The following is a 27,042-nucleotide window of genomic DNA, read 5'->3' as shown; positions in this document are numbered from 1 at the left end:
AGGGAATTTGTGCTCATGATTCCCTCGTAGCAACATATACTACTTGTCCCCTTTCACAGTCGCAACATGCCTTCGCGTTGTGAAATATTACCTTTAATTCTCGATAGACGACTGCCTGTAGGTTTTCTGCGTCCGTGTTATTCGATCTAACCGGCGCACGTCGGGGGTTGTCACCGCGCGTTGTTCGACATGGCGTCCGACGTTTCGCTCCGCATCCTGGAAGCTTCCTCGGGAAGGAAATTGAACGTCTCACTTTCCTCTGGCGTGCATAACGGAGGGAGCAAAAAATGAGCGGCTCAAAACGCGTAGCTGAAGAGGCTCTCGACCGCGTGGATCAAAATGTCTGACATCATCCCGAACAACGAGCCGTAACACCTACCCCAACACGCATCGGAGGGCTTTGATCCTTGTTATTTCCCCACTGTTGGTGCCGGGGGGGATTCAGTCAATCAATCTTTATTTCACGTGCCAATATTGCCCTCAATGAAACAGGCATCAGTGCACATTGCAACGGAAACGAGAACGGTACAGGGGACATAAAGCAGCGAGAGGAATGGGAAAAAGAAACCCGTCACGACCTCGCCGGATAACAACGACTGAGCAAAGTAAATTGCGACCGTGCGCAACGAATCGCATGCGAAAGTGAATTGGTAAATGAAAAAAACGGAACGTGAAGAGGCAGTTTCTGTTTTTTTTTCATTTTAAAACTGTTGATTTTATGGGAAGATCCGTCTGAAAAGGTGTGACTTGCACACCTTGGATGAAGCTGTGGCAATGACGAAGCTGACTTCATTTATTTTAGTTATATTATATATGGCTCTGTAATCAACATTTGCGATGTCTATAGCCATTTAACCGTGATAGAAATACTGTATGTAGAAAGAATCAAAAACGTTGAATTGAAGATTGCACAGCCACGCCAAGAATGCTTGAAGAAAAGTCTAAAACCTAAACATCAGAAGAGCAGTCAGGCAACAATATACACTTTCAGTTGGTGACATTTGAAGTGACATCCATAGACATTTTCCAAGATCTAGGTTGTATAAATATAAATGGACTAACATGATAGACTATTGATATCTGAACCAGTACCGGCCTCCCAACTTGCACTGACCAGTGTGGTGAAGTATAGCGAAACGAACCCCATCACCAGGTCTTCACCCATCAGTAGAATGTCAATTATTGTTTGCTTATTTGTTTTACGCTCATTATCCAATCACAACAAGTAGTGTAATTATTCATATGTCAATAAGACAATGGGGTGATTGGTGTGACATTGTTTTTTTGTTAATCCCTGTGAAAGGTTCGCAAGAGCAGTGTAAACACACAGTCTTGTGGTCTCTTGTCTTGAGCTGGCATATTATCTGCCCTGCTGGTACCATTGCCTGCCCACCGCCAGTCAGACAAACATCTGTGTTCCACAGCGAAGGTTACGTTAAAGCACCGATTGTTGCGTTTACTTCAGTTTAAAGTTTCAAGTTTCATTTATTAGGTATAGCCCTGTGAGCCATTCGGCTCTTGGATCGGGTGCAACCGCAACAAACAAAAAAACAAAAACATGAACAAGAAAACATCTTAAGGTGACTATGTGCAAACAGAAAATCCAAGAAAAGACAGCAAAATATTGCAGAAAAAGCACCGTAAACCAACACTGTGTGCAACAATCCCAGTGGGATGCAAGTCAAACAACAACAACCACAAGACAACTTAGATTAAGGCCATCAGTCTAACTCTGTACTATAACAAACAAACATGGCCAACCCGAAAAACTTTTCAAAAATCACCAAAATAAAGCCATAAAAGCAATGAAACAGTGATCATAGGAACTGTGACCGAATTTTCACAATAAACGACGTGAACAACATGTATTACCAAACTCTGCAGCCATAGCTGGCTACAGAGGAGAGGTGAGCAGCCCTAATGGGAAGGAGTTGTGCTAATTGACAGCGGCTGCGTCGGCGTCGGCAGCGTTCGCTCCGGAGCGCGTGGCGCCCACACATTCCGGGCCAACCGCTGCGATTTGAGAACCCAAATCTCAACCCCCCCCCTCCCCCCCACAGCTTCTGCTATTCACCGCATGAATGACTTCACGCGCGCCACTGTCTCGTGCATTGTGAACGCTACACCTGCCAGCCCTCGTCTGTTTCTGGATGTTGGCCTTCAAAAAAACACCAACATATGGCGCGTGGCGTGCTAATCACGCCAAATTAGCCACCTGACATAATCAGACTACAATTTGGCATCATAGGCTTCGCCTGCATACTCTAATGCACTATTTACATACATACATACAAAGAGATACATTTTAGTCTCATATTTTACCTTACTGCACCACCTATAAGTGGATACTCACATATGCTGTCACCGAATAGAACACATGCATGTTGATATACTCCAATGGGCTTTCTAATACAACTATCAGGGTAGGTTCTCTCACACTTGGCAAATGAGCGGTTGGTGCACTCTACTCCTATTTGCCAATGCGGCCTTTGAATGGTAAATGGTGCTGAACCCATTAAAGTCATAGCAGGTGGGAGGGCAGATCCTGTCAGGTGTGGCAGCCAGGAACTTGAGCCGAGGGCTCCAGTAGTGCATGCCCAGCCCACCAATGTGGGCATAGCGTCAGTCCCTCGAGTCACCCGGCTGCCTCATTCCAAGTTGTAACACCGGACCGCGACCTTTGTCGATGCCGTTCTCTCGCCATGACCTCCGAGCGTCCTAGACTTAGAGCGGTCGGACCGATGAGAGCAAACCGCTGTCACTTCGGACGCAGCGTTGGCTTCTGGGAAGAGTGCCCGAGTGTGAGTTGGAATATATTGAACATATAAAGAGAGGGAAGCTGCCCTTAAAATGCGTGGAAGGGGAAACTGCAGAAGAACGATAAAGGGTCTGTGCCAGAAAGATTCCAGGTGCTGGACTTGGCGTGCCTCAGTTGGCGCAGAAGAGACGATCACAATGCCACTATGCCATGATGTCAGCTGCTGAAGAATATCTGTCGGGGTGGATGGACCAGTCTCAAAGGTCTTTTGTGAGGAGAACGATGTCACGATGATGAAGATGATGGTGGTGGTGGTCTATGAGGATAAATTGTGTGAGCATTGTTTGTTCACGTCAGAGTCTGAGTATAGCGGATGCAAACCTGTGACACTCCACTCAGGTCTTAGTTTGCGGATTTTGTTTCTTTACTCGTTTAGCCGAGGCGACTAAAAGCAGTCCAATATTTTATCCACTCTGAGTTAATTAATTCCCACCCCCGCCTAATTGATTTCAATCTGCAGCTTCATTCAGAATACATGTCGTTAATTTAGTCTCATCATGGTCAGTTGTGCTCAGGCCTTTTTTGGCTGGTCATAGTGATTGTCACGCTTGATGATTTCCATCCACTCACAGTCGTCGTTCGTTAAACGACAAACGACGCTTCACAATCGACAAACATTTCAGTCTGCAAACCTATCCGCCGTGCGCTGTCCTCCCTCCCACAGGTGCAGAGCTTCTTGCGAGGCTGGCTGTGCCGGCGCAAGTGGAAGACCATCGTGCAGGACTACATCCGCTCGCCGCACGCCGAGAGCATGCGCAAGCGCAACCGCATCGTGTTCAGCATGCTGGAGGCGGAGACTGAGTACGTGACGCAGCTGCACACGCTCGTCAACATCTTCCTGCGCCCGCTGCGCATGGCAGCCAGCTCCAAGAAGCCAACCATCTTGCACGACGATGTCAGCAGCATCTTCCTAAACAGGTGCTGCCTCTCTAAAAGCCTCACCTATTTTGTTTCCATTGGCCATTCTCTTCCTCTTCCATCCCTTCACCCCTCCACTCCTTCCCGTCCCTCCCCTGCCCTTTTGTGACCCCCGCGTCTCCTCTGTTACGGTGACTCGCCCCTCAGCACTTGCACGCCCCTGAAATCACTCTATTTGTGTTAGCGCTTTTTAAACGATGTAGAGCGCCTTGAGAAAAGGCACTCTATAAATATAAAATAAGCTCTTCACCAAGTTCTAGATTTGAAGCTTTTGTGACTGCAAGGATTCATATTCTTAGGTTTTTTCGGTAAAGTCACGTAGGTAAAAAATGTAAAATAATAAAAGTAAAATAAAACAAAATAAAAAATTACGACGTTTCATAAGCAACACAAGCCTCCGTCTTCAGGTGGAACCGTCACAGCCACGACAGCTGTATCAAGTAAATGAGAGATCACAAGAAATACCACCCCGTACATATAATGGTTGAGGGGGGAAGGGCCAGGAACGGCACACTTTTTATTAATATGGTAAGGTGAGGCTTAAGACTAAGAATAGACTGCATAACAAAGGACTGAGCCTTTGTTATGGAGAGGTGCGGTTTGGAGCCTTTTCTGCGTGTCGTGTCCAGCCACTGGGACCGGTATTAGTTCACCTGTCTCACTCTGCCATAGTCCAATATGTTGCCGTGTGTGCTGGGAGCTTCCTCTGAAGGAGCTTCTTCTGAAGAAGAATCTTCTCCTAAAGCTCCCAGCACGTGCAGCGAAACATTCAACGTCACCTCATCCTTGCAGAAGCTTTTGGCTAGTCATCAAACAAAGGGCTGTCACTACATTTCGCGCTTTCAGATGCGCTTCTGTGGCTGTCTGGAATGCTCTTCCTTCCGACATTAGGAAGCCATTGGGGCTATGCACTTTTAAATCATCTAGATTGATAGCTAATTTCTTTAGAACTGCTTTTTGTGTTTAGTTTGTTTTCCTCACCCCGCACCTCCGATTAGCACGTTTGGCTACGTCCAGTGCCTAGGAAGTTCAAGTCGATGTAGTTTACGTGTTTGTTCCTAACCTACCTTGTGCAAGCATGCGAGCGGAATTCAAATCCTCCTTCCTTCTCTTGCAGCGAGACCATAATGTTCCTGCACCAGATCTTCCTTCAGGGACTAAAGGCACGCCTTGCCAGTTGGCCAACACTGGTTCTGGGTGAGTTGTTCATGTTCATTTTTCTCATAATGCAAGATAAAAACAGGGCATCGTTTTTTTTGGTTGCAACAATCCAATCCTCCCACCCTCAGCCCAGCATTTAATTGCACGAATTTTCATCCAGATATCCATTCTATTATTCAACAATCGGTTATGTATTTTTTTCAACATTGCTACAGGGTGACGTGAACTCATCTCATGCGATGCATGCACACCAAAAGAAAACGCCGATTACTGTATTTCACACGCGAGTTGATGCGTACATTTCGATATTCAACAAAACAAGTACATTGATAAATTCATTGAGCGCCGAGCTATGCCCCTACTTATCCTATTCGTTTAAGTGCCCGTTCACACCTGGACATTGCCTGCAAACGTGCATTTTCACAGCGGACCTGTTCGACATCCTCCTGCCCATGCTCAACATCTACCAGGAGTTTGTGCGCAACCACCACTACAGCCTGCAGGTGCTCGCCAACTGCAAACAGAACCGGGATTTCGACAAACTGCTCAAGCAGTACGAGAGCAAGGCAGACTGCGAGGGACGCACCTTGGAGACCTTTCTAACGTACCCCATGTTTCAGGTTCGTGGGTAGGAAAGATGAGAACGGTTCTAAGTCTAACCAGCAGACGAGCTTCCAGCCTGCTGCGTAGGTTTTCGTTTTCAGGCTGTAATGCTCTCCGGTCCATGTCCCTTGGCTGTGCCACGTGCAGTTCGGCATTTGTGCCTCTGTGGAGCAGCACCAGGCTCTGAACCATATCTGGTATGCACAGTTGCATTTATGGTAGCCGCAGCTGTCGAGTGTCTCCACATGATGCTAAATATTGGCCATGAGCAGCTTTGCACACGTAGTTATGTCTGACTTTCTGAATGCTGTGAGTCCAGATCCCAGGTGGGGAGTTCAATTTGAGCTCATCATATCTCCTTTGTGGGAAGTCAACAATGAACAGGCTGGCCCTCGTCACAGGAATGTGGAACTTCCACCTCCACTGTTCAAGGGCCCCAAAATCAATAAGCGTCAACCAGTGATGGTTTGAGTAGTGGCCACTTTTGCTATGACCTTATGTAGTATATTAAAACAAAATTATGATTGTGATTGTCTTGTGCTTGCCGGGCACTTGCTACAGATCCCCCGCTACATCATCACCCTGCACGAGCTGCTGGCTCACACGCCACACGAGCATGTGGAGCGCAAAAGCTTGGAGTTTGCCAAGTCGAAGCTGGAGGAGCTGTCAAGGTAACGTGGAGTCGTCGAGTGGAAACAGCCAGACCAACGCATTAGCCACAGAAGACCCACACGAAGAGCTGCAAGGGGGTGTAACGATGCATCGTTGAATTAAAATAAATTTTACACTTGTGATACGTGCATCGAATCACGCATGTGACAATCGATAATTAATCTCGGTTCACACGACATTGTAAGGGATTCTGCAGTCGTGTAACGGTTACCCCACCGTGTTCGATTAGACCTCTCAGCGCGGCCGTTAAAAGAGTGGTGCAAGTTTCTTAAATCCCCCGCCTGTCAGCCCAGAAGCGTACACGACTGTAAGTGGGGAGCCCCATGGCCAAGTCTTTCGGCGGGGTGAAGTGTGGACGCTCCCACCACTTCAAAGATGTCTGACCGGTGTGGAAGAGTCGGCCAAATGACATCCATAGTGCCCCTCCAGAGTTCCTTCGAGTGGAGGCCCTTCTGCTGCAGTGGCGGCACATGCAAGACTCAAGTCTTGGATCAAATGACAACCGCTGCATTGTGACAAGTCATCGAATTGCGAGGAGGGCAGAAATGCTATCGTTCCAAACGAGCGTGGCAGTATCGAATGCGGAATGTTTTCAATAAAAAATGTATGCAGACAAATACAACTTGCCACAATATAAAACGATGCATGTATAGCTGCTTTAGCTCAGCTGTAGAATGCACACGTATGGACAAATAACCCGCGTCTTATTACGTGCATGTAGGCGTTCTGTGTTGAAGGTGATGATTGTTGCATAGCAGCATGACGCGACTGCTCACCATCACGCCGGCTCTGGTGGAGTGCACCTATAAGCCATTGCTTTTGATGTGGGATTAGTGGCTCGCACATGCCGATAACATATATCATGTGTACGAGCAACCTACCTGCAGGACCGGTAGGTGACAAGACCATGACAATACAAGCAGGTTGAGCAGTTATCCGTTGCGTTTTGGAATGGATATTTAATTCCTCTGGCATCTCAGCTTCCTCCCACTCAGTGCTATTTATTTATATGTGTGAAAAACTCAATCAGAGAGCAGCCAAACATGGCAATGCAAATTTCACTTTAAAAAGTGCCTCGAGTCTGAGTGAGGCTTTTTCTACATAATGAAATGGAACTATTTTGTGTCTTGCCTGGTGGTTGAGATGAATGAAAGTGGCAGCCAAATGAGTGATTGCATCTACGAGGACCACCTCCTTGGAGACGAAGTATTAATATCGGCTCGCGTGCAGATGCTATAGATGTAAAGTTGCATCGCAAGACCGTGCGAGGTGATTACAGGTTTTGGACGGCTTCTTCCAGCGACAGTGGACAGATGACGGCTAATGATCACGATGATAATGACGATGTTGTGTGTTGCTCCTCAGGGTGATGCATGATGAGGTGAGTGAAACGGAGAACATCAGAAAAAGCCTGGCCATCGAGAGGATGATTGTGGAAGGCTGCGACATCCTGTTGGATTCCAGCCAAACCTTTGTGCGACAAGGTGCCTCCTACACACTTCGACACGATGCTTGCATCTACACACGCGCGCAGTGGTTGCCTTAGTGACAATCAATGACCGAGAAGCATTTCTCTGATAATTGCAGCAAAAGCAGATTTAAATACCGCAATTGTCAGCTTGCAATGCATTAAGGTCACTAAGGCAATACTACTTAGCATTGTCCTCCAAAACCCATGGTTTTTATAACACGGGCTTCTTTTAACTACCAGAGGTGCACGTGACGAGAATGTTTAATCTTGATTTGAAGCTTTCGCGACTGCAGGAATCCATACTCTTTGGTTCTTTCGGTAAAGTCACGTAGGTATAAAATAAAAGAAATCACGACGTTTCGGGCGCAACACAAGCGTCCGTCATCAGGTGGGAGAGAATGTTTAAGTGCATCGTGCCGTGCAAGTAAAGAAGAATTCAGAACTTGTTACTTTTTTTTTTTATCTTTCTTAAATGAGCACGAACGTTAAGATTTCACGGTGGCGCACAGGTGGTGTTTTTGAGACGCTGTTTTAGGGGCCTCGACTTTAATAGGCTCTGCTGCGGAGTCACTATGCCGGGCCAGGCATCCGTGCGCCCCGGTGGGCAATATCACGCGGCGCTCTCGCACGGGTCTCTCGCATGCACACACGTGTGATGCTTGACCTCGCGCATCCGTCGCACTCTTAAAATTCAGGGAGCATACTGAGCGCTCGTAAACACCACGACGCCGCAATGGAACGCGACAAACGCAGCGGAATGAATGGGGGAAAATTTGAAGTAATGAACATGATGCAACGCGGTGATAAATTTGATCCCAAGAAGGGGAAAAATCCCGTGGTTTTAACAGATCAAAATCCAACGCTTCCACAAACGGCACCTTGTAGCGAGATAAGATAAGAGAAGCTTCCAAATGTTTGTCACGTTCCAAATGTTAATGTCAAATTTGAAGAAAAAAACATTCCGTGATATTTGATGCTTTTCACACATGGAATGACACTGCATACAGTATGTATTATATTTAATGGCATCCTTTTCATTAAAAAAAATAAAGTGTGTACATGCCGTCAGAGTTAATATATGGCAATCATTTACGCAAATTACATTCGCAGGCATCATTCTGTGAAAGATTTCAAATTATTCTGTGTTGTTTTGTTGACAGCTTGGAGTCCACCATTCTTACGTAAACAGTGTTTCATAATTTTACATTTCATCACTTATTTTTTGTTTTCATGGCATAATTTTTTCAAATCGTACTGTTCATAATTAAATAACAACAAAAATGTTGATACCGTTTGGCAGTGGTGCACAAGCACAAATGATACAATTGCAACACATTGTTAGTGACAAATGTGTTGAGTTGTTTGTCTGTTCTTCATCATTTAGATGTATACGTCGAAATTTGACGTTATTTTAGTTTTATTCAACCCAAAACAAAAGACCACTGGTATCGTCACATGCAACAGGCAGTTATAACAAATATATATCTACCTCCTTCGTAGGCTAACGTTTCAGGCAACATCCTTCCTTCAGAGCAAAGAAAGCTTCAAATATAACTATTTGACTGTGTGACAGTTCAGGAATACAATCTGATACCTTGATAGTCCAGAAGTTAAAGTGGCTTCCTGCTCAAATGAGCTTTGAGGCAGTGCTCAACCTCCTGTTTACAGCCCCCAAGCAAATGGTGACAATTCAACATTCCCACGGTGGTGGCGAATCTCTCCATAGAACAACCACTTGGTGACTTCCCCACAAATCGGTGCTCGTTTCATTGACGCCTCCCCCGAGAGGGATTATGGGCTGAGTCAATCACCACAACCAGGATTTGAAACTCACGCTCTTCCAATGGCGAGGTTATTTCTCTACTGCTGGTGGCAAGAGCGAACGGCAAGATAAGTTGATATTTGAGTAAGCAAACAAACTCTTAAGTGGTCAGAAATACACGTGTAAAATTAGTTATGTTCAAGTAGTACTGTACATCAATTAGAAATATCAAAACCGTGTGATGAAAGACATGTGTGTGTGTGAAGCTGTTGTTGTTGAAGCTGTTTCAATTGCCATTTTTAATGTTATTAAGTCAGCTGGTCCAATTTGTTCATTGGAAAGTTAATTGACAATTGCAACAAAAAAACTGAGTGCATCTGTATAAATGCCCGTGTGCATTTGTGTACACACGCTTACACATGTGTGTGTACTTGGACGTGTGTGTGAGTGTGTGTATGTCCAGACACCGTATCTGCTCTCGCAGAGGTGTAGGGAATCAGAACAGGACGTACGTCTCTTGCTTTATTGACCTGCTCAATGCCGATGAGACCATCAAGAGGCCAGGGCTTAGGGTCGTTCTGCATGATTTCACATTCTCTCACCCTCACCCTACTCACGATAATTAAGGACTTCCATGATGCTGTGCGGGCCCTGGTAAAGCTGCATGGCCAGCAGTCGGGGTCACTCCCTGCTCACCTTAGACTGCGGCAGAGGGATGAAGTTGACTACATCCTTCTAGATTTGAAGCTTTCGTGACTGCAAGGATTCATATTCTTAGGTTTTTTCGGTAAAGTCACGTAGGTAAAACGTTAAAATTAATGAAAGTAAAATAAAATAAAAATCACGACGTTTCGGAGGCAACACAAGTCTCCGTCATCAGGTGGCTGTGACGGTCCCACCTGATGACGGAGACTTGTGTTGCCTCCGAAACGTCGTGATTTTTATTTTATTTTACTTTCATTAATTTTAATGTTTTACCTACGTGACTTTACCGAAAAAACCTAAGAATATGAATTTGACTACATCCCTTTTTCGCATGTCACGCTGACCTTAATTGGTATGTCGGAGGTTGTGGGTTCGTTCCCGACCCTGACGCCGGTATATTTGGAGTTTGCATTTTCTCACCCGTGGCCTTGCGTAGATTTTTCTCCGGGTCCTCCGGTTTTTCCCTCCACACTTAGAAACATGCGTTTAGAGTATTTGGCTGCTATAAATGTCCACATGATAAGCTCTTCATTGGGCTATCATTTGTGGCCAGGTCGCTTCTGAATAATATCTATATAGCTCAGTGGGCCTTACCTGGTAAAATAAAAATTAATTAGTTTGGTTTTAGTTTCATTGGTCTTCACTTACAGTGATTTCCCCAAGTCTAAAGTAGGATATTTGGCTTGGCGATTCAGCATATCTGTTCCCATGTATGCAAATAAATGAACAATTACAAAACAAATTGAGACGTTGCAAATCGGTTAATGTGTACATGTGCAAGTGTGTGCATTTACATGCATGGGTACCTGCATGTGCACACATGTGAATATCTGCATGTATTATGTATGGATGTATGTGTAATAGTCTTTCTGTGGTAGTTTAGGGGAGCGGTAATGTATTGGTTAGCACACTGCGCGACAAACCTGGTGACCCGAGTTCGTATTCCCAATCACAGCCAACATCGGTGACGAATATCTGAACCGGTCCTGGGTCTCCACCGTGGGTTGTCTCAGTCTCAAATGAGTGCCTGGTGTGCTCTTTAAACAACATCAGCATTAAATTTCGATTTAAAGCTTTCGTGACTGCAGGGATTCATCTTCTTGGTTCTTTCGGTAAAGTCACGTAGAAGGGAAATAATAAAATAATAAAAATGAAACATAATAAAATCATTCTCACGACGTTTCGGCCACAACGCAAGCAGCCGTCCTCAGGTGAAGAACAGGTCTGCCGTCCTCAGGTGAAGAACAGGTCTGTCTGTTCTTCACCTGAGGACGGCTGCTTGCGTTGTGGCCGAAACGTCGTGAGAATTATTTTATTATGTTTTATTTTTATAACATCAGCATTGTGGAACATTGGGCCGTGCCGGGTATCCCATACGTGCTCGCTCAGGGCACGTGCCCCAAAAGTCTGTTCAAGGCTAATCGCCGGGGGACCTTTGTCTTTGCGGCCGCCTGCAGGCTCCCTTATCCAGGTGCCGTCGGTGGAGCGGGGAAGGATCTCCCGTGGGCGGCTCGTGTCCTTGACGCTGAAAAAGGAGTGCGAGCGTCAGTGCTTCCTCTTCACCAAGCACCTCCTCATTTGCACGCGCAGCTCTGGCGGGAAGCTGCACCTGGTCAAGGTACGGCCATGCGCAGGCACGCACGTGCTTCCGGGACAAGTGCTGTGAGCGAGCACCTATGAAAGCCCGGCCACCTTTGTCTCCCTAGCGGCGATGTTTGCACACCTCACCGGGTGCACGTTTGAGGCTGAGTCGACCTAGGGGAGGCCCAGCACCGAATGAGCTAATCATCACTGTGAGCGGGAATCGAACTCGGGTCATCGGGTTCGGAGCGCAGCGCGTTAACCGCCACATGTACGCCCACACAAATCCACGTGCAAACACACACACTCACTCAAATACACAAACACACACGCCCACACAAATGCACACACACACCCGCACGCACAAACACATATATATACACACACACACACAAGAACATCAGTGATTGTGCCAGGCTAAATTCCCTTTGAGGCCACGTGAAGTGTCCGAAGCCTCACTGACAGTAGGTCACGGGACAGACCCGGTTGCCATGGGATGACTGACGAAGATGACTGGCAGATGCGCCACTTGTGCTCCCTACTGTGCCAACTTGCTGTATTTTATCCATCCGTCACTCTGCTCGTTGTTGTGTGCCTCCTCTGAATTGTGAGTGTTACTCCCATTGTTGTTCGAGGGCGACTGCCTCCAAGTGGCCAGGCAACTCTTTCATGAGTCTCCTCCACAGAGGCCGATCTTGACACCGCTGGTACCATTCATCGCCAAGTCCACTCAGCTCCACATTCTCCTTTTACCACATCAGCCCGTCTCTTCTGTAGTCCGTAACCGTGCCCGTTTAGCTCCTTCTATCAGGCCAAAGAGAACTGCTTGGGCATGTGGTGGCTGGGCATACAGGCTACGTGACCCAGCCAATGCAGCCTTTCCTGCCAGAGGAACTCATCAATGGGGCGATGTCCAGATCTTTCAAAAATCTGTGCACTCCTCACACAATCGAGCCTGGTTAAACCCAGAATGGATCATAGTTAGACCAGCCTGAATGTTTCAAACTATCACAGATGTTCCTTCAGAAAGATCCAGGTTTTGTTCGCACAAAAACAAAGTCAAACACACACACACGCATACATACATACAATTACACATACACACACATGCACGTCCACTCGCATACAAACAAACGCCCACACTAATGCACTGACATGCACCCACGCATGTGTAATTTAACTTTTATATGTTCACTATTCCCACGAAGCAGAAACGAGCAATAACATCAAGAGCTTCCCAGTAGGCACTCAACGTGAACCGAATGTGAAAAGAATATAGAAGAATTATCATTTATATTCTTAGTTTTTTTTGTTCGGTAAAGTCACGTAGGTAAAAAAAATGCCTCCGAAACGTCGTGATTTAAAAAAAAAATGTATTTTACTTTTATTTAAAAAAATGTTTTTACCTACGTGACTTTACCGAAAAAACCTAAGAATATGAATCCTTGCAGTCACGAAAGCTTCAAATCTAGAATGATCATTTATAGCAATTTCCAAATCCACTGCTGGATGAACGCCTCCCCACAAAGTCATGGGCGTTGTCCAACCGTACTTGGCGATGATAGTCAGTGCTGGTTGGTGTGAGGTGTGAACCCAGGACCAGTGCAGATAGCACTCGCCACTGATGTTGTTGGCAGTGCCTGGAAATCGAACAGATTCACAGTGCAGTGAAGTAACCGTTGTGCCACCACCACTCCTCCGCATCGCCCCATTGGCATGATTGTATTCCTCGGTACGCCTACAAGCGCATTAGTGTGTGCCTGATTGGCGCGGGGGTGCGTACACGCTGAATGCAAATGTCAAATCACCCCCGTTTTTTTTGCTGGGTCTAAATTTTTCAGCTGGAGCAGAAACAAGAAGGCTTGCGTTTCAGTCTGCGAGTGCCAGAGGGAGGGAAGGGAGAAAAAACGAGTGAGGTCAATTATTTCTGTGAGCCCTCATCAGGCGTGTCGAATAGATTCCAAGCGATCAGAATGGAAAACGATCAATCACTCAATTAATTGTGGTGGCCTCACCTGATGATGTGGGCCCTTTGGAGACAACTGTGGTGGCTCGTTTTTTGCTCCAACTTTGATCCCTGTCAACGAGTGATTTTCATCTTTTATGATGCGAAGGTTATGTTGTTCCTGTGAGACAAAGTCCATAGCACCTTTATTATTATTATTATTATGCTTGTAATTAACGTTTGCAGCCCTTTGTCAATCCGCCACTGTGTGTGCCGTTCAATCTATGAGAGGTCTGTTTGACCATACTTCCCCATGCTCGTCGGTGCTCGCTGGTTAAGAGGGAGCTCACGAATGAATGGATCTCAGGTCACGTAAGTTCATAGAGCGGTGCCTTCACCACTATGCCACCACTCCTCCCAATTCAATTCGTATGAATGCTTACTTCCTGAAAATGTATCTTGTTGTTATGTAACGTGAATATTGCACAGTTTATCAACATTGTTTGACCTTGGATTGAAGTTTATAATCAAGATAGTTGTAATATTATTACCTTAAATAGCAAGAGAGAGAGACAATTATGGAAGGTAAATTAAACTCGTATAGTTTCTATTCCCTTCTCCGGCAAAGCTGAACTCCTAACGCAGCCAAATATAGTGGATGAATTGTCTACGCGCAATCCAGATGGCATGCCCGATGCAAAGTGTTTCTTGACGAATTAGTAAAAGTAGATTTGTCTCTTCCAGACTGGAGGTGTCTTGTCTCTCATTGAATGCACCCTAATAGAAGACAATGAGACTTCAGAAGATGAATGTAAGTGACGTTCGTCGGGTATTGTTTGTTGTTGTCAAAAACAAACGTGCTCAATTTCCAAACCGTTATTAATGTGGTAATAATACATTGTGAGCAATCTCTTTGTTCAAACCATGTTGTTCTAGTCTTCATCTTTACTTAAGCGGAGTGAAAGTCCATTGCGATTCACGTCCTCATTTCTAAATAGGGTGCTCGGAAAAACGTGGCACTCGCAAGCACAACCGAATCATTATTACACGGCACATAGAAAACTTATTGAAATACCAAAACAAAATAAATATAATGACAGAGAGTTCACACGTATTTTATTTCATCGCAGGCATCGAGTAAGCTGTTTCGGTCATTTCCTCTGAATGCGGCGTGTGCAGGGCCACATGTCTTGTGTGTGTGTGTCATGTGTATGTATGTGTCTCGTATGTGTGTGTCATGTGCATGTATGTGTGTCTAGTGTGTGTGTCATGTGCATGTATGTGTGCCGTGTGTGTGTGTCATGTGTATGTATGTGTGTCGTGTGTGTGTGTCATGTGTATGTATATGTGTCATGTGTATGTATATGTGTCGTGTGTGTATGTCATGTGTATGTATGTGTGTCGTGTGTGTGTCATGTGCATGTATGTGTCTCGTGTGTGTGTCACGTGCATGTATGTGTATTGTGTATGTGTCATGTGTATGTATGTGTATTGTGTGTATGTGTCATGTGTATATATGTGTGTCGTGTGTGTGTGTCATGTGTATGTATGTGTATCGTGTGTGTGTGTGTCATGTGTATGTATGTGTATGATCCCCAATGCGGTTTCAGGAAAGGGCGGTCCTGCACAGATGCCATATTTTCTGTCCGTCTGCTACAGCAGAGGTGTAGGGAATTCCAACAAGACCTACATCTCTGCTTTATTGACCTGGTCAAGGCCTATGATACCATCAGTAGGCCTGGGCTCTGGGTAGTTATTCGTGCTTTCGGATTCCCTGACCCTCTGCTAACGACCAATAAGGACCTTCATGATGGTGAGCGGGCCTGGGTAAAACTACGTGGGCGGGAGTCGGAGCCATTCCCTGTACACTTTGGGGTGCGACGGGGATGTCCTCTGGCTCCCAGATTATTTAACATCACTCAGAGGAGGAGTTGGAGGCGCTGCTGCTGAACCTGGAGCTTGCCACTAAGAGTTGGGGCCTTACCATCAGCCCCACCAAAACTAAGCACCTGCCTGGGTATTTTGTACCATCGGACACACCACCCCCATAACTCCTAATTGGTGATAGGGCAGTTGTGGAGAGAGTGGAGAGTTTCCCATACCTGGGCAGTGTGCTTAAGACCGGCTCCGGGTTAACAACAGAGGTCTCACTCCGAATCAGTCGAGCAACATTATCTTTTCATCAGTTGCGTAACGCTGTGTGGAAGCTACCTGGTCTGTTGCTCCGCACGAAGCTTCAGGTCTTCTCGGTCACAGTCATTCTCTCCCTTCTCTATGCTTGCGAAACGTGGACCCCTCTAATGGAACATCTTCGCTGGTTAGAAATATTTAGGCTGGCCTGCCTACGATCCATCCTGGGTTTAACCAGGCTGGATTGTGTGAGGAGCTCACAAATCTTTGAAAGATCTGGACAAAGTCCCATCAGTGAGCTCCTCTGGCAGGCAGGGCTGCGTTAGCTGGGTCACGTAGCCCACATGCCCAGCCACCGCATGCCTAAACAACTTTTGTTCGGCCGGGTCGAAACGGGCGTGGCACAGGCTAGAGAAGAGATGGAGTGATGTGGTACAGAAGGATGTGGAGTTGAGTGGACTTGCCAATGACTGGTACCAGCGGTGTCAAGATCGGCCTCTGTGGAGGAGGCTCGTGAAGGACGCTACTGGGCAGTTGGAGGCATTCGCCCTCCAACAACAAGGGAGGGCGGAGGAGCCACACTCACAACAACGAGCAGAGCACCGGGTGGCTAGAGCCCAGCAGGTTGGCACAATAGGGGGCACAGGTGGTGCATCAGCCAGTCGTCTCAGTCAGTTGACCTGTGGCATCTGGGTCTGCCCCGTGACCCCTGCCAGCGGGCGTTCGACACTTCACGTGGCCTCAAGGTGCACATAGCCTGGCACAAGGGTCGTGGTGATGGCACCGCCACTTAGTAGTGAATGGCGGTTGTTGTTGTTGTATGTGGATCGTGTGTGTGTCACGTGTATGTATGCTGTTCTCCCCGTTGCATTCATCAATATTTGTCAGTGCTTGTTCATGTCAAATGGCAGACTCGTTCGCAGCAACACGCTATGCTCTATTCAAAATATTGTTTCGCGAACCCTTTTGTTGAGGGTGTTGTGTTGTTGTCTTTCACCCACACCTGTGATTAGCATGGTTGGCTACGTATGATGCAAAAGAAGTTCAACATAATACGTACATTTAAACACTTCATATGATCGCTGATCCAAGGGGGAAAGAAAGAAGAGTGATGTTGGGTACATTTGTACAGCTGTGAAAGCGTAAAACACAAATTTGGTGGAGTATTAATATTTAGTGTTGCCTTACGACAGTTTGTTTAAGTGGCATCCCTGTAGTTACCTGCCGATGCCTCCCATAGAGCGTATTTGGCCTCCTCTTCCAATCTTGTTGCCTCATATGTCCATTTCTGCACCTCTGATTCGCACGGTTGGCCACGCACGGCGCGAAGGAAGTTCACCAAACCTACGTGCGTCCATTCGCATTAACGAGGGCTTGTCGATGAAATCGCGAGGGAACATTAAATGCGGAACTTCTGAATTCTGTTGCTGCAGCAAAGAGCACAACCAGCTCAGACATCGAACACCTGGATTTCAAGGTGGCCGTAGAGCCCAAGGATGCGGCGGCCTTCACGGTGGTGCTCCTGGCCTCCTCTCGCCAAGAGAAAGCGGCCTGGACCAGCGACATTAGCCAGGTGAAGAAGGTCACTCTCGCCTCGCCCGCGGTGCTCATGACCTCTTGCCCGCGGGACGATGCCGCGTTGGTGCGGTGCTGTAAGCTGCAATTACGGTTGCCACCGCTGATCTAGGAGGAATCTCTCACAATGCCGTAAGATGGGGAGACATGCATGCAGAGGTATTGCCTTGAGTGATGTGTCATTATTATTATGACGCAACTGACAATCAAATTAGGTTTAAATGTCATGGGAAGACTTGCGGGTTTCCCAGGACAGCTACCTCAGGATGTTTTGGGAAAACCGGGACAGGTCGCAACCCTGGCGGTGATGGAGGACCACAAATGATTCACTGGAAATTATCAATCGGGATTGAGGGTTTGGATAAGGCTTCGGGTTTAGTCTTGGAGTTAGAGATATGGCGATGGTTTTTTCAGAGATATGTTAGAGCCATGCTTAGAAATGTTGCTAAATAATGACACATCTGCCAAGTGTTGTTGGTTAATGTAACTGGCAGCAACACTATCTCTGGGGATAATGTCAAACATCATACCCCTAGGTCTAATAGTAACCCGAACACTCTCCGTTATAAACGTTATGCCAAATTAGACAGGAACGCTATCAAATTAATGAGTTTGAAGTAAATATGTGTTGTGTTTTTGTTCAGTCACGCACATTGAAACTTATTATAAAAATTCGAAATGACTGGCGACTGTGGCAAATGAGGCTTCTCTGGATGTGGATTTCGTTTCTATATTTTGTGAATGGAATACCATCCGTTGATTAAACGTGTCTTCTTTCAGTGCATCGACAACATCCGTTGCAACGGGCTGATGATGAACGTATTTGAAGACAGCTCCAAAGTGACGGTTCCACCGGTCATAAAGTAAGACATTATTTATTTGTTAATACATATTTATTCATAAATAATCAAGTTTACATTAAATAGATATTTTTTTCATTGTAAAACCCACACAAGCCTGCGATCATTCTATTTTTATTACTTCATACAAATTCCAGGAATAGTATTTGTAAGTAAAAAAAGATATCAACATTTTCTCGATGTTAGGTGTATGATATATGTGTAAATATACAAAAAAAAACACACCTTAAAACGATAGCCTCTATGTCAGCAAAAAAGTTAAAATTAACTACGTTCATTTATTCTTGTTAATATATGAAACTAAAACGAGCCAACTTTGTTGGGGCGATATCCTAATATTACTGCCTAGGATTTCGCGTTTGTGCCATATCGCTCTATAATTATTTTCTGGTTGTACCGTGCATTAAAGCTAACAATTGACATCGGCTGGCCCATATCAAACACCAGCAGCAGCCGGCAACTCTCGAATTGAGTAGGTGAGCTGCTCCATTCAGTTCCAGAGGATGTTCCCAGCACGTGGAGCGAAACGTCAGACATTGTGCCGAAAAACACACGATTTATTTAGCGAACGCTATTTCTCGCGACTTCCCACAGACAGTCAAACAGGATGCAACTGGAACACGCATCAGAGAGCTTCTCCTCGTCCGAACGTCGCAATACATGACGCGTGTGACGTTTGTCCCTGTCTTCGCCGTGCCTCATCATGAAGGTCAGACACCACGCTGTATTTGGACGATGTCGACATCCGATTCAGCAAGACGCTGAATTCCTGCAAGGTGCCTCACATCCGCTATTCGAGCGTGGAAAAGCTGCTGGAGCGGCTCACGGATCTACGCTTCCTTAGCATCGACTTCCTCAACACCTTCCTGCACACGTACCGCGTGTTCACCACAGCCCAGGCCGTGCTGGAGAAGCTCATGGACATCTACCGCTGGCCTCTCAAGGCCATCTCCCCACGGTGGGCCCTGTGCAAACAAATCTCGCATTCATCTTCTTGGTTCTTTCGGTAAAGTCACGTAGAAGGGAAATAATAAAATAATAAAAATAAAACATAATTAAATAATTCTCACGACGTTTCGGCCACAACGCAAGCAGCCGTCCTCAGGTGAAGAACAGGTCTGTCAGACACTGTCTTTCCGACAGACCTGTTCTTCACCTGAGGACGGCTGCTTGCGTTGTGGCCGAAACGTCGTGAGAATTTTATTTTATTATGTTTTATTTTTATTATTTTATTATTTCCCTTCTACGTGACTTTACAGAAAGAACCAAGAAGATGAATCCCTGCAGTCACGAAAGCTTTAAATCGAAATCTCGCATTCCCAACTGTTGAGCAACATGCGTGCGGTGAAATCGCAGATTATAAAGTGAATCTCTCTCTGAGCTGTGGTTTTCTGGAGGTAAAAAAAAAATTAGTGGTCTGCCAAGGCTTTGAGAGTTCACGTGGTTGTCAAATTTTGCAATGCTGTGTTTATAAAGTCTGCTAAAATGCATTTATGTATGAATCCTCAATTTTTCACGTTACTTATTTAGATATGTTCGTAGCTTAAGGGTCAGTGGTGGTGCTATCCCATTGAGAGCCCAGAGCAGAAAAAATGTTTTTGCCCGCCTACTCTTTTCAATTTACAAACTCCAAATGAGATGACAAACGGGATATAAATGTCGTGAAATGATTGAGGCGTAGATAAGAGACAAATGTCGTGAAATCAGAGAATATAGCCGCCGACAAGATACAGAGGTGAACTTGTTGTGCTCATCTTTCCCGAATACAGGGCCCCTCTCGCTGCTTGGGGCCATACGTTTTGTTCGAATATCGCTGGCGTTGCCACTGTCCGGAGCCAAAATACATCCTCAGGGTATATCTGCTCTCATTCCCCCTTCGCAACGTCCTCAGCTCTCTGGAATTGTTCTTTGCCAACTCGTCGGGAGGCCGGCTAGGCTGCAACGAACCGACGCGCTCGCCCAAGCCTCTGCGCAGCCTCCCCTCCACTCCGCTCGTGGCCTCCTCGCCGGTGCGGAGCCGCCACTCGCCGCTGGGCACCGTGCCGACCATCGGCAGCGGCGGCGGCGGCTTCCAGGCGCTCGACTTGTCCCTGGCTGGCGCAGCCGACTCTCACGGCGCAGTCGCGGTGCCTCCAGCCTCCGTGCCCTCGCCGGCACATGCACCGTCGCCTTTGGATCTCACCACGGTGGGCATCTTGGAGGAGGGAAGCGGGGACAAAGGCCCAGTGGAGGCAGAGAGCCTCCTCAAGAAGAGCTTCAGACACGGTTAGTGGATGAGATGGTGAGGAGGTTGGAGGTGAGTGGGGTCGGTTGGGTTGGGGGCGGTGTTACGATGGGGGTCCCAGTACCTGGCTCTCCCTGGAATCTAAACAAGAGTTTTGGGAGTCAGCGTGTCTGTCTTACAGCCTTGCTCAATTCAAGAAATATGTTACCTGAACTCTGAAAATTATTAAATGCACTTTTCCCCACGGAATTTTTAAGCAAAATTTGGGGCTTTGTCTAATAATTCAGTCGGTGTGTGTGTGTGTGTGTGAGCTGATTTGTGTAATGGCTTGCCATGTTACGGAGCTATAGAAATTGTCGTCATTATTTGTTGACTTCGGGCACAAGGTTGGTGTGCATCGTTCTTTACACTGTTTGGTGATTAGAGGATACATAAACTCTCATTAAAACATCTTCAATCGTGCTGTATGTTGCTGACCGCTTTGAATTTTGGGTCTTTAGTGACTGAGCTCACTAACTGTGATGCTTTGAAATTTAATGAACCAGTGGTGTAAATTCTACACTGCTATGGCAGGGACCGATTTATCCGTGGGGCATCTGCTGTTTTGTGTGTGTGTGGATAGTTAAGGGCCTATAGTTGTAATGTGGTAATGATGGGGCTGACATACCAAGAAACACATCACTGGGTTCTGAAATGTCTTTCTTGGACTGCATAATGGCTCAATGTTGGCCGGGAGAGTGATGCCAACTGCCTGATAACAAATATATTAATAATTATTATGAATTATGGTATGTACATTCTTGATTTGTATGTACAATATACTTTTGCACAAGTTAGCTTAGGCAAATCATCTCAACGCCAATGACACTTTTAGCTTTAAAAATAATTGCATTTTTTTTCTGTGGTGAATTTTTATTTTGTGAATGGAAATGATTATACGTGTGGGAAATTTAAACACATTAATGTGTGGCTGTTTAATTCTGTCTGAATACACATTTAAGTAAAACAAACGTCTACATTACAGCATACATATATCAACTTCTTAATCCTTCCCGTGTGGTTACGTCTCATTTTAATTCGTGCCTTGTGTGCGTTTATGTCATGTAAGTGTCAGTGCGTGCTTATGGGTACGTATGTGTGATCTCGTGTGTGTGTGTGCACTGCGTGGGGTGTGAAGCGATGAGTGCGGGGCTGTTGGGACGACCTGGAGTAGAATTAAGCGACACTGCCAAAGCTGCAGAGTCTCCCACGAGATCCCCAGCGAGCCCACGGCACCTGTACTGCCTCTCAGCAGGTGAGACACCACGGCACCTGTACTGCCTCTCGGCAGGTGAGACACCACGGCACCTGTACTGCCTCTCGGCAGGTGAGACTCCACGGCACTCCCATGCACCTGCTGGATATTCATTCATGGCAAATGTACCAGTGACACACCAGATGTGAGACACACCGTAGAGATACACTTAAGGTGCAGCCCTGCAATGTCTGTGCTCTCACCACTGCTGTCAGAAGGGCCTCCGCTAGAGGGAGCTCGAGAGAGCCCCTGCAGTGGGTATTTGGCCTTCTCTTCCACACTGGCCAGACGTGTTGGAGGAAGAGTTGGGCAGTACACACACATTACCCTCCTGCACGTGTCGGCTGCGTTGTTCAGATATGTAAAAAAATAAACGTTAATATTAAATAGAGTAACGTGAGAAGATGGACTATTTTTCATTCCTAGTGGTGTCCGAATCATCTTATAAATCCTTAATTTGTTAGTGCATAATTTAATGGAATTAACTTGTTCGATAACAAGATGTTTGATCACAGTAAAGCGCACAATCTACACCTGTAAGGAAATCAATCATTGCTCAGTAATCCATGTATCAATATGGTCTGGGCATGAATTCCTATACATTATTAGAGGTGGTGCTGATTTACATTGTCTTACTCGTTCCCTCTGCACTGCATAAACATGCAGGCACATCCAATATCTCAGTAGGTCACTTTTACCACTGATGCCGCTGTGGGGGATTCAAATAAATTGAACCAAACAGTCTGCATGCAATAAAGATGCAACAGCATATATATTACTGACACATCAAGCTTCATGCATTTTGATATCAAGTTCTAAAGTGCAATAAATCAAACACCCTGAGCCCACCAAATAGGTCATTGATATGCGTTTTGTGTGAACTGTTTGCATATAGGAATTGGCCATAATAATACAAATACAGTAGAATTATGATCAAGTTCTACTTATACAGCCTACATACTTATCCAGGAGGATCCTGTTTGAGGTTGTGTGGTAAATTCCTTGTTGAGTGTGGAAGGAACATGAATGATGCCTGCGTGTGGGTATTTCCCGCATGTGCAGATCTCTTTGAGATCCATCAACCAAATATTCAAAGCATTGCAATTGCTTATGCACCAGCACATCCAGCAGAGAGCAGAAACCGTCAACAAATATTGTTTCCATTTTTTCATGCTCCCTCTATTGTCAGTGTGTGCTAATGAAGGCTACATTTAAAGTAAACACTTTAATTCGCAAACAGATAATGCCTCTGTCAAAGCCTGTTGGCTCGCCTTAATCTATTTAGTCATCAGCCAACCCTGTCTTAAAAGCACTGCATTTCTAGCCACATCCAGGAAATAGCGACAAACATGAAACAAATTGTCTCTTTTATTCATACTTTTTGTTAGAAGCTAAAAGGTAAAGGTGCAGCTCTGAAATGTCTTGCTCATGCCACTGCTGGCAAAATACCCTCTAGAGTCCCCTCTCGAGGGCATTTGCCCTCCTCGTCCACACCGGCCAGTCGTCTTGCGCGATGACCTATTCAAAGTGAGCAGAAAAACTCTCTGATCCCTGCTTTACTGAAGGACACAGCATTGCAACGACGTCACAAGCAGGGCAGTCACGTGAGCCAACTGTGTCAGTGGCGGGGAAGACGATGGGGGCCCGATGGACGGTCTCCGAAGAGGCCCGGCGCGTTGACAAGAAGGAGCTCGTGGCCCCTCTCGTTCAGCGGCGGCCGCGTTCCTCGCCCGCGGGGTGCCCGGCCTCGGCGTTCCGTAACGGACGGCCCCTTCCCCTCCCACTTGCCCCGCTCCCACCTGCCCCACGCCGCAGACATCTCGCTGCTGCACCTGAACAGCGGGGTGACGGGCTCGGGCGTGGTGGCGGCCAGCTCGCGCGAGGTCGACAACCACCTGCGCTCCGTGACGGCGGTGTCCGCCTTCGCCATCGCCACGGCCGGTGCAAACCACGGCAGCCCGGCCCACGACGGCCTCGCGGGACCCCCCACGCACGAGGAGCGCCTGCGCAGGCACTCGCTCAACGGTGCTCGACAACAGCAGCAAAAATAAATCAAATGAATCACCCACCCACCCACCGTCTCTCACTCTCGCCCCCGTTGGTAAAAGTCACGGGCTCGGTGTTAGCGGCGGCGGTGGCTTCGTAGCGATGGACAGCTTCAGGTTAACCGGGAGCCAGCTCAGTTCACCATTCATCGTCGTCATCATCATCCACGATCAATCTGTTGCCGGATTAAGGTCTCCACGAGCAAATGCCATCATCGCTCATAATCGCGCAATGTAAATAATCCACCTTGCACCTGCACGCGAGCTGATTTCATCGCTCCATCTCTATTCGGTGGTCGTTCTCGCGAGCACATTCTATTCCTTCCCCGCCAGTCCGTCAATCTTCTTCACCACGGGCCAGCATCCCTTCGAGTGACATCTACTGCCCAAGCGCCCTTACTTTTCTCAACAGTTTTAATTAAGTCCTTCAAGTAATGCTTTTAAAATTGCATGAGCCGTGACCAATAACTCTAATGTTATGAGTGGTGATAAAAAAAGTGTAAATGTGGAATATTGCTGATCAAAATGTCAAGATAATGAGATATGAAATTGCCCAAACTAATGAGATTTTCGATTATCATCTTTTGTGTGCACTACTCATCATGTATAATTGTTTACATGGTGTTCATGAAGACCATTTAAACTTGGAAGTGATACTTTTAATTGATAAAAGGATAATGTCCATCTCTAAAAACCAGTTCACCCATTGGCTAGCTTTCTATAGTTTATACCAAGAGAAAATACATACCTGCAGAGCTTCATTTCTCACAGAATCTGTTCCGAGTCATTGTTAAGACTGGAGTGGGCATGTGACGAGTAGCCACAGCCATAAGCCCCAGGGCATACTGGATGCGGGGTGCCGTGTACAAATATATTTTGTATGGATCACTGACATAGACAGGTCCAGCTGACACTAATCGTCGTATACCTGGCAAATAATACTACTCATTAGCAATGCTAAGCATCCAAGGCTTCAACCCTCACTTTCTGTTTGGTGGAAGAAAATAAAAAAACCTATATTTAATTTATTCAGTCAATGTCGGTATAGTCACTGAAGGATCATCACATTTCATATGCACGCCACGTAACAGCAGCACTGGGGGTCACCATCAGTCATTGTGGGGTTTTTTTTTATTCCTGAGAGACCCAATAATCCTCACAAAAAAACTTGAATACCTTTGTCAGTAAACACTGCCTTAAAAAGAAAATATGTATATAATAGTCAACATTTGGGGCAATGGTCCTTCATAGCACAATTATGCTTAAAATCACCATTTTAATTATCCAACGGGCACATTTACAAGGACTCACACCAACACGGTATGACTACTAAGTGGTGTGCCATCGTGTAAAATGTGCAACAGCCCATTGCATGGACGGACATGCGGGTGTTTATTTAACAGACCAGCAAACCTTGGACAAGGAGTTTGCGATCCGACGGGCTGCCAAGAATCGTGTCTTGAATGTGATGCGTCACTGGGTTTTCAAGCATTCGCAGGTTTGTGAAGCACTGCTCGAAATGAGGAAAGTCACGAAACAGAGATGTTCCATATCCTCCAGATTATAAGATGCACCCCCCCCCCACTCTCATCTTTTAAAGTGAAATTGGGGGAGGGGGGTGAATCCTTTAATCCGGTTGGTGAATGTGTATGAACAGATTTGTTTAACTTCCCGGATACCAGGTACAAGTTTGCGGTTTGGGGTCTGTCTATTCGGAGCGTATTATGACAATCACAATAGCATGGCCAGTTGTTCATGATTATTTTATATACTCTTAATGAATATTTACAATATTAATATTGCATAAATATTTGCTGTTTTTGTTAGGTCATAGTTTGAACAACATCAACATCATTACTGGGTTTTTTTAAGTGTTATTTATTCAGACCAGACACCATATGGATGACTGGCCCACATGGGTTTATTTTTTCCTCACAGGGATCGAACTATATGCCTCACGTGTTTTGCCACATTTTGCCATGGTCATTAACAGATAAGCTAGTCACACAATGTAAACAAATGGATATGGCTGCTCTAAAACATATTTTTACAATTTTTATTTCAAGTATGTCATTTTTCATTTTTATTGAAAGCTGTAATACAAATTATATGCAATGAGATTAATGTCGACCGAGGCTTTTTAAATGTGCTGCATTGGATCTAATGGATTTATTAACCACTGCTAGCCATCAATAAGGCAGACACACTCCATTTGTTTACTTTGCAAAAAATAGCGTTCAACTGTTTCAATTAAACCCTCCAATCCGTCGCCAAGAAGGCATTCCATCCTGCACGATCTTGCAGTGGCTAAATATGACCACCACTTACCGCATTCATCTCAAACTCTTCACAGTTAAAAAATAAATAAATGCTTCACTGTGCCACATATCATACTTGGAGCAGTGCGCGGAGTTTATAAATTACTTTACAACATCATTCCCCTTTTACAGCAACTGAGGTAATGTATTACCCCCCTCCCCCCCCCCCGTCACAGTGTACGGTACAAATGAAACACCGAACAAATCGCCATCATTTACCACCTCCATAATGTCCCTTCCCTCGAGCAATAAAACACTGGCATTGCGCTCGAGACATCATTTCTATTTAACGTCAATTGAAAGAGGCAGAGACCATTGCTAGTTATATTCCAATATACGACGGAATGTGTATAGATAAATATCCTGCCGCTGCTGCTGCTGCTGCATTGGTAGAAGAATGGTGCCTCGCACAATGTAGTTTATTTTTAGATTCAAGGCAAGCCATTGCATTTTTCCTCTCTCTTTTAGGATTTTGAATTGGATAGTAAACTGAAAGCCACGGTGATTGGATTTCTAGAGGACATAATGCGTGATCCAGAGCTGTTGCTTCAGGAGAGAAAAGCCGCAAACAACATTCTAAGGTCAGAACCGGGGGCGGTATTGTTCTCAGCTGTGACGCAACGCATTCTTGACATTCAAAAGAGCGTTTGCTTGTATTTGCTGCTTCATGTTTAATTCGCGGTTTTCATTTTAAAGCTGCCACTGCTGTCGTGTGCAGGGCCCTAATGACAGAAGAGGCAGACGACGGTCAGCTGACTCTGGAAAAAGTCTCACTCACGGTTAGTGTGCATATGCATTCCCTCTATTAACTGTCATTCCATCAGTCATACACAGACTGGCACCACTCTACTCTCATCTGCACTTAATATGGCACCGGCAATAAAATGACTTTTTTGTTTGTTTGAAAGCCAGGGCAGTATTTCCTCACCGTTAATGTTTAAGGTGCAGCCCGTCAATTGC

General features: G+C 45.9%; 1 protein-coding gene across 2 annotated transcripts in view; it reads left to right on the top strand.

Moving 5' to 3' along the window:
- LOC144935516 (ras-specific guanine nucleotide-releasing factor 2-like) overlaps positions 1 to 27,042 on the top strand; it is a 76,035-nt gene that overhangs the window by 38,738 nt on the left and 10,255 nt on the right. For both annotated transcript variants that reach the window (XM_078862249.1, XM_078862250.1), the window contains exons 5-20: positions 3,483 to 3,736; positions 4,854 to 4,933; positions 5,324 to 5,517; positions 6,062 to 6,171; positions 7,538 to 7,656; positions 11,568 to 11,728; positions 14,381 to 14,447; positions 17,200 to 17,339; positions 18,122 to 18,204; positions 18,911 to 19,159; positions 20,093 to 20,466; positions 21,603 to 21,719; positions 23,535 to 23,744; positions 25,168 to 25,262; positions 26,551 to 26,663; positions 26,801 to 26,861. In XM_078862249.1, coding sequence (XP_078718375.1) covers positions 3,483 to 3,736; positions 4,854 to 4,933; positions 5,324 to 5,517; positions 6,062 to 6,171; positions 7,538 to 7,656; positions 11,568 to 11,728; positions 14,381 to 14,447; positions 17,200 to 17,339; positions 18,122 to 18,204; positions 18,911 to 19,159; positions 20,093 to 20,466; positions 21,603 to 21,719; positions 23,535 to 23,744; positions 25,168 to 25,262; positions 26,551 to 26,663; positions 26,801 to 26,861 — 2,427 coding nt within the window. The remainder of the gene's footprint in view (positions 1 to 3,482; positions 3,737 to 4,853; positions 4,934 to 5,323; positions 5,518 to 6,061; positions 6,172 to 7,537; positions 7,657 to 11,567; positions 11,729 to 14,380; positions 14,448 to 17,199; positions 17,340 to 18,121; positions 18,205 to 18,910; positions 19,160 to 20,092; positions 20,467 to 21,602; positions 21,720 to 23,534; positions 23,745 to 25,167; positions 25,263 to 26,550; positions 26,664 to 26,800; positions 26,862 to 27,042) is intronic.

This window comes from Lampetra fluviatilis, chromosome 13, assembly GCF_964198595.1.
Source record: "Lampetra fluviatilis chromosome 13, kcLamFluv1.1, whole genome shotgun sequence".
NCBI lineage: Eukaryota > Metazoa > Chordata > Hyperoartia > Petromyzontiformes > Petromyzontidae > Lampetra > Lampetra fluviatilis.
The sequence above is the reverse complement of the archived record's forward strand: the minus strand, read 5'-3'. Positions and strand labels throughout refer to the sequence as shown.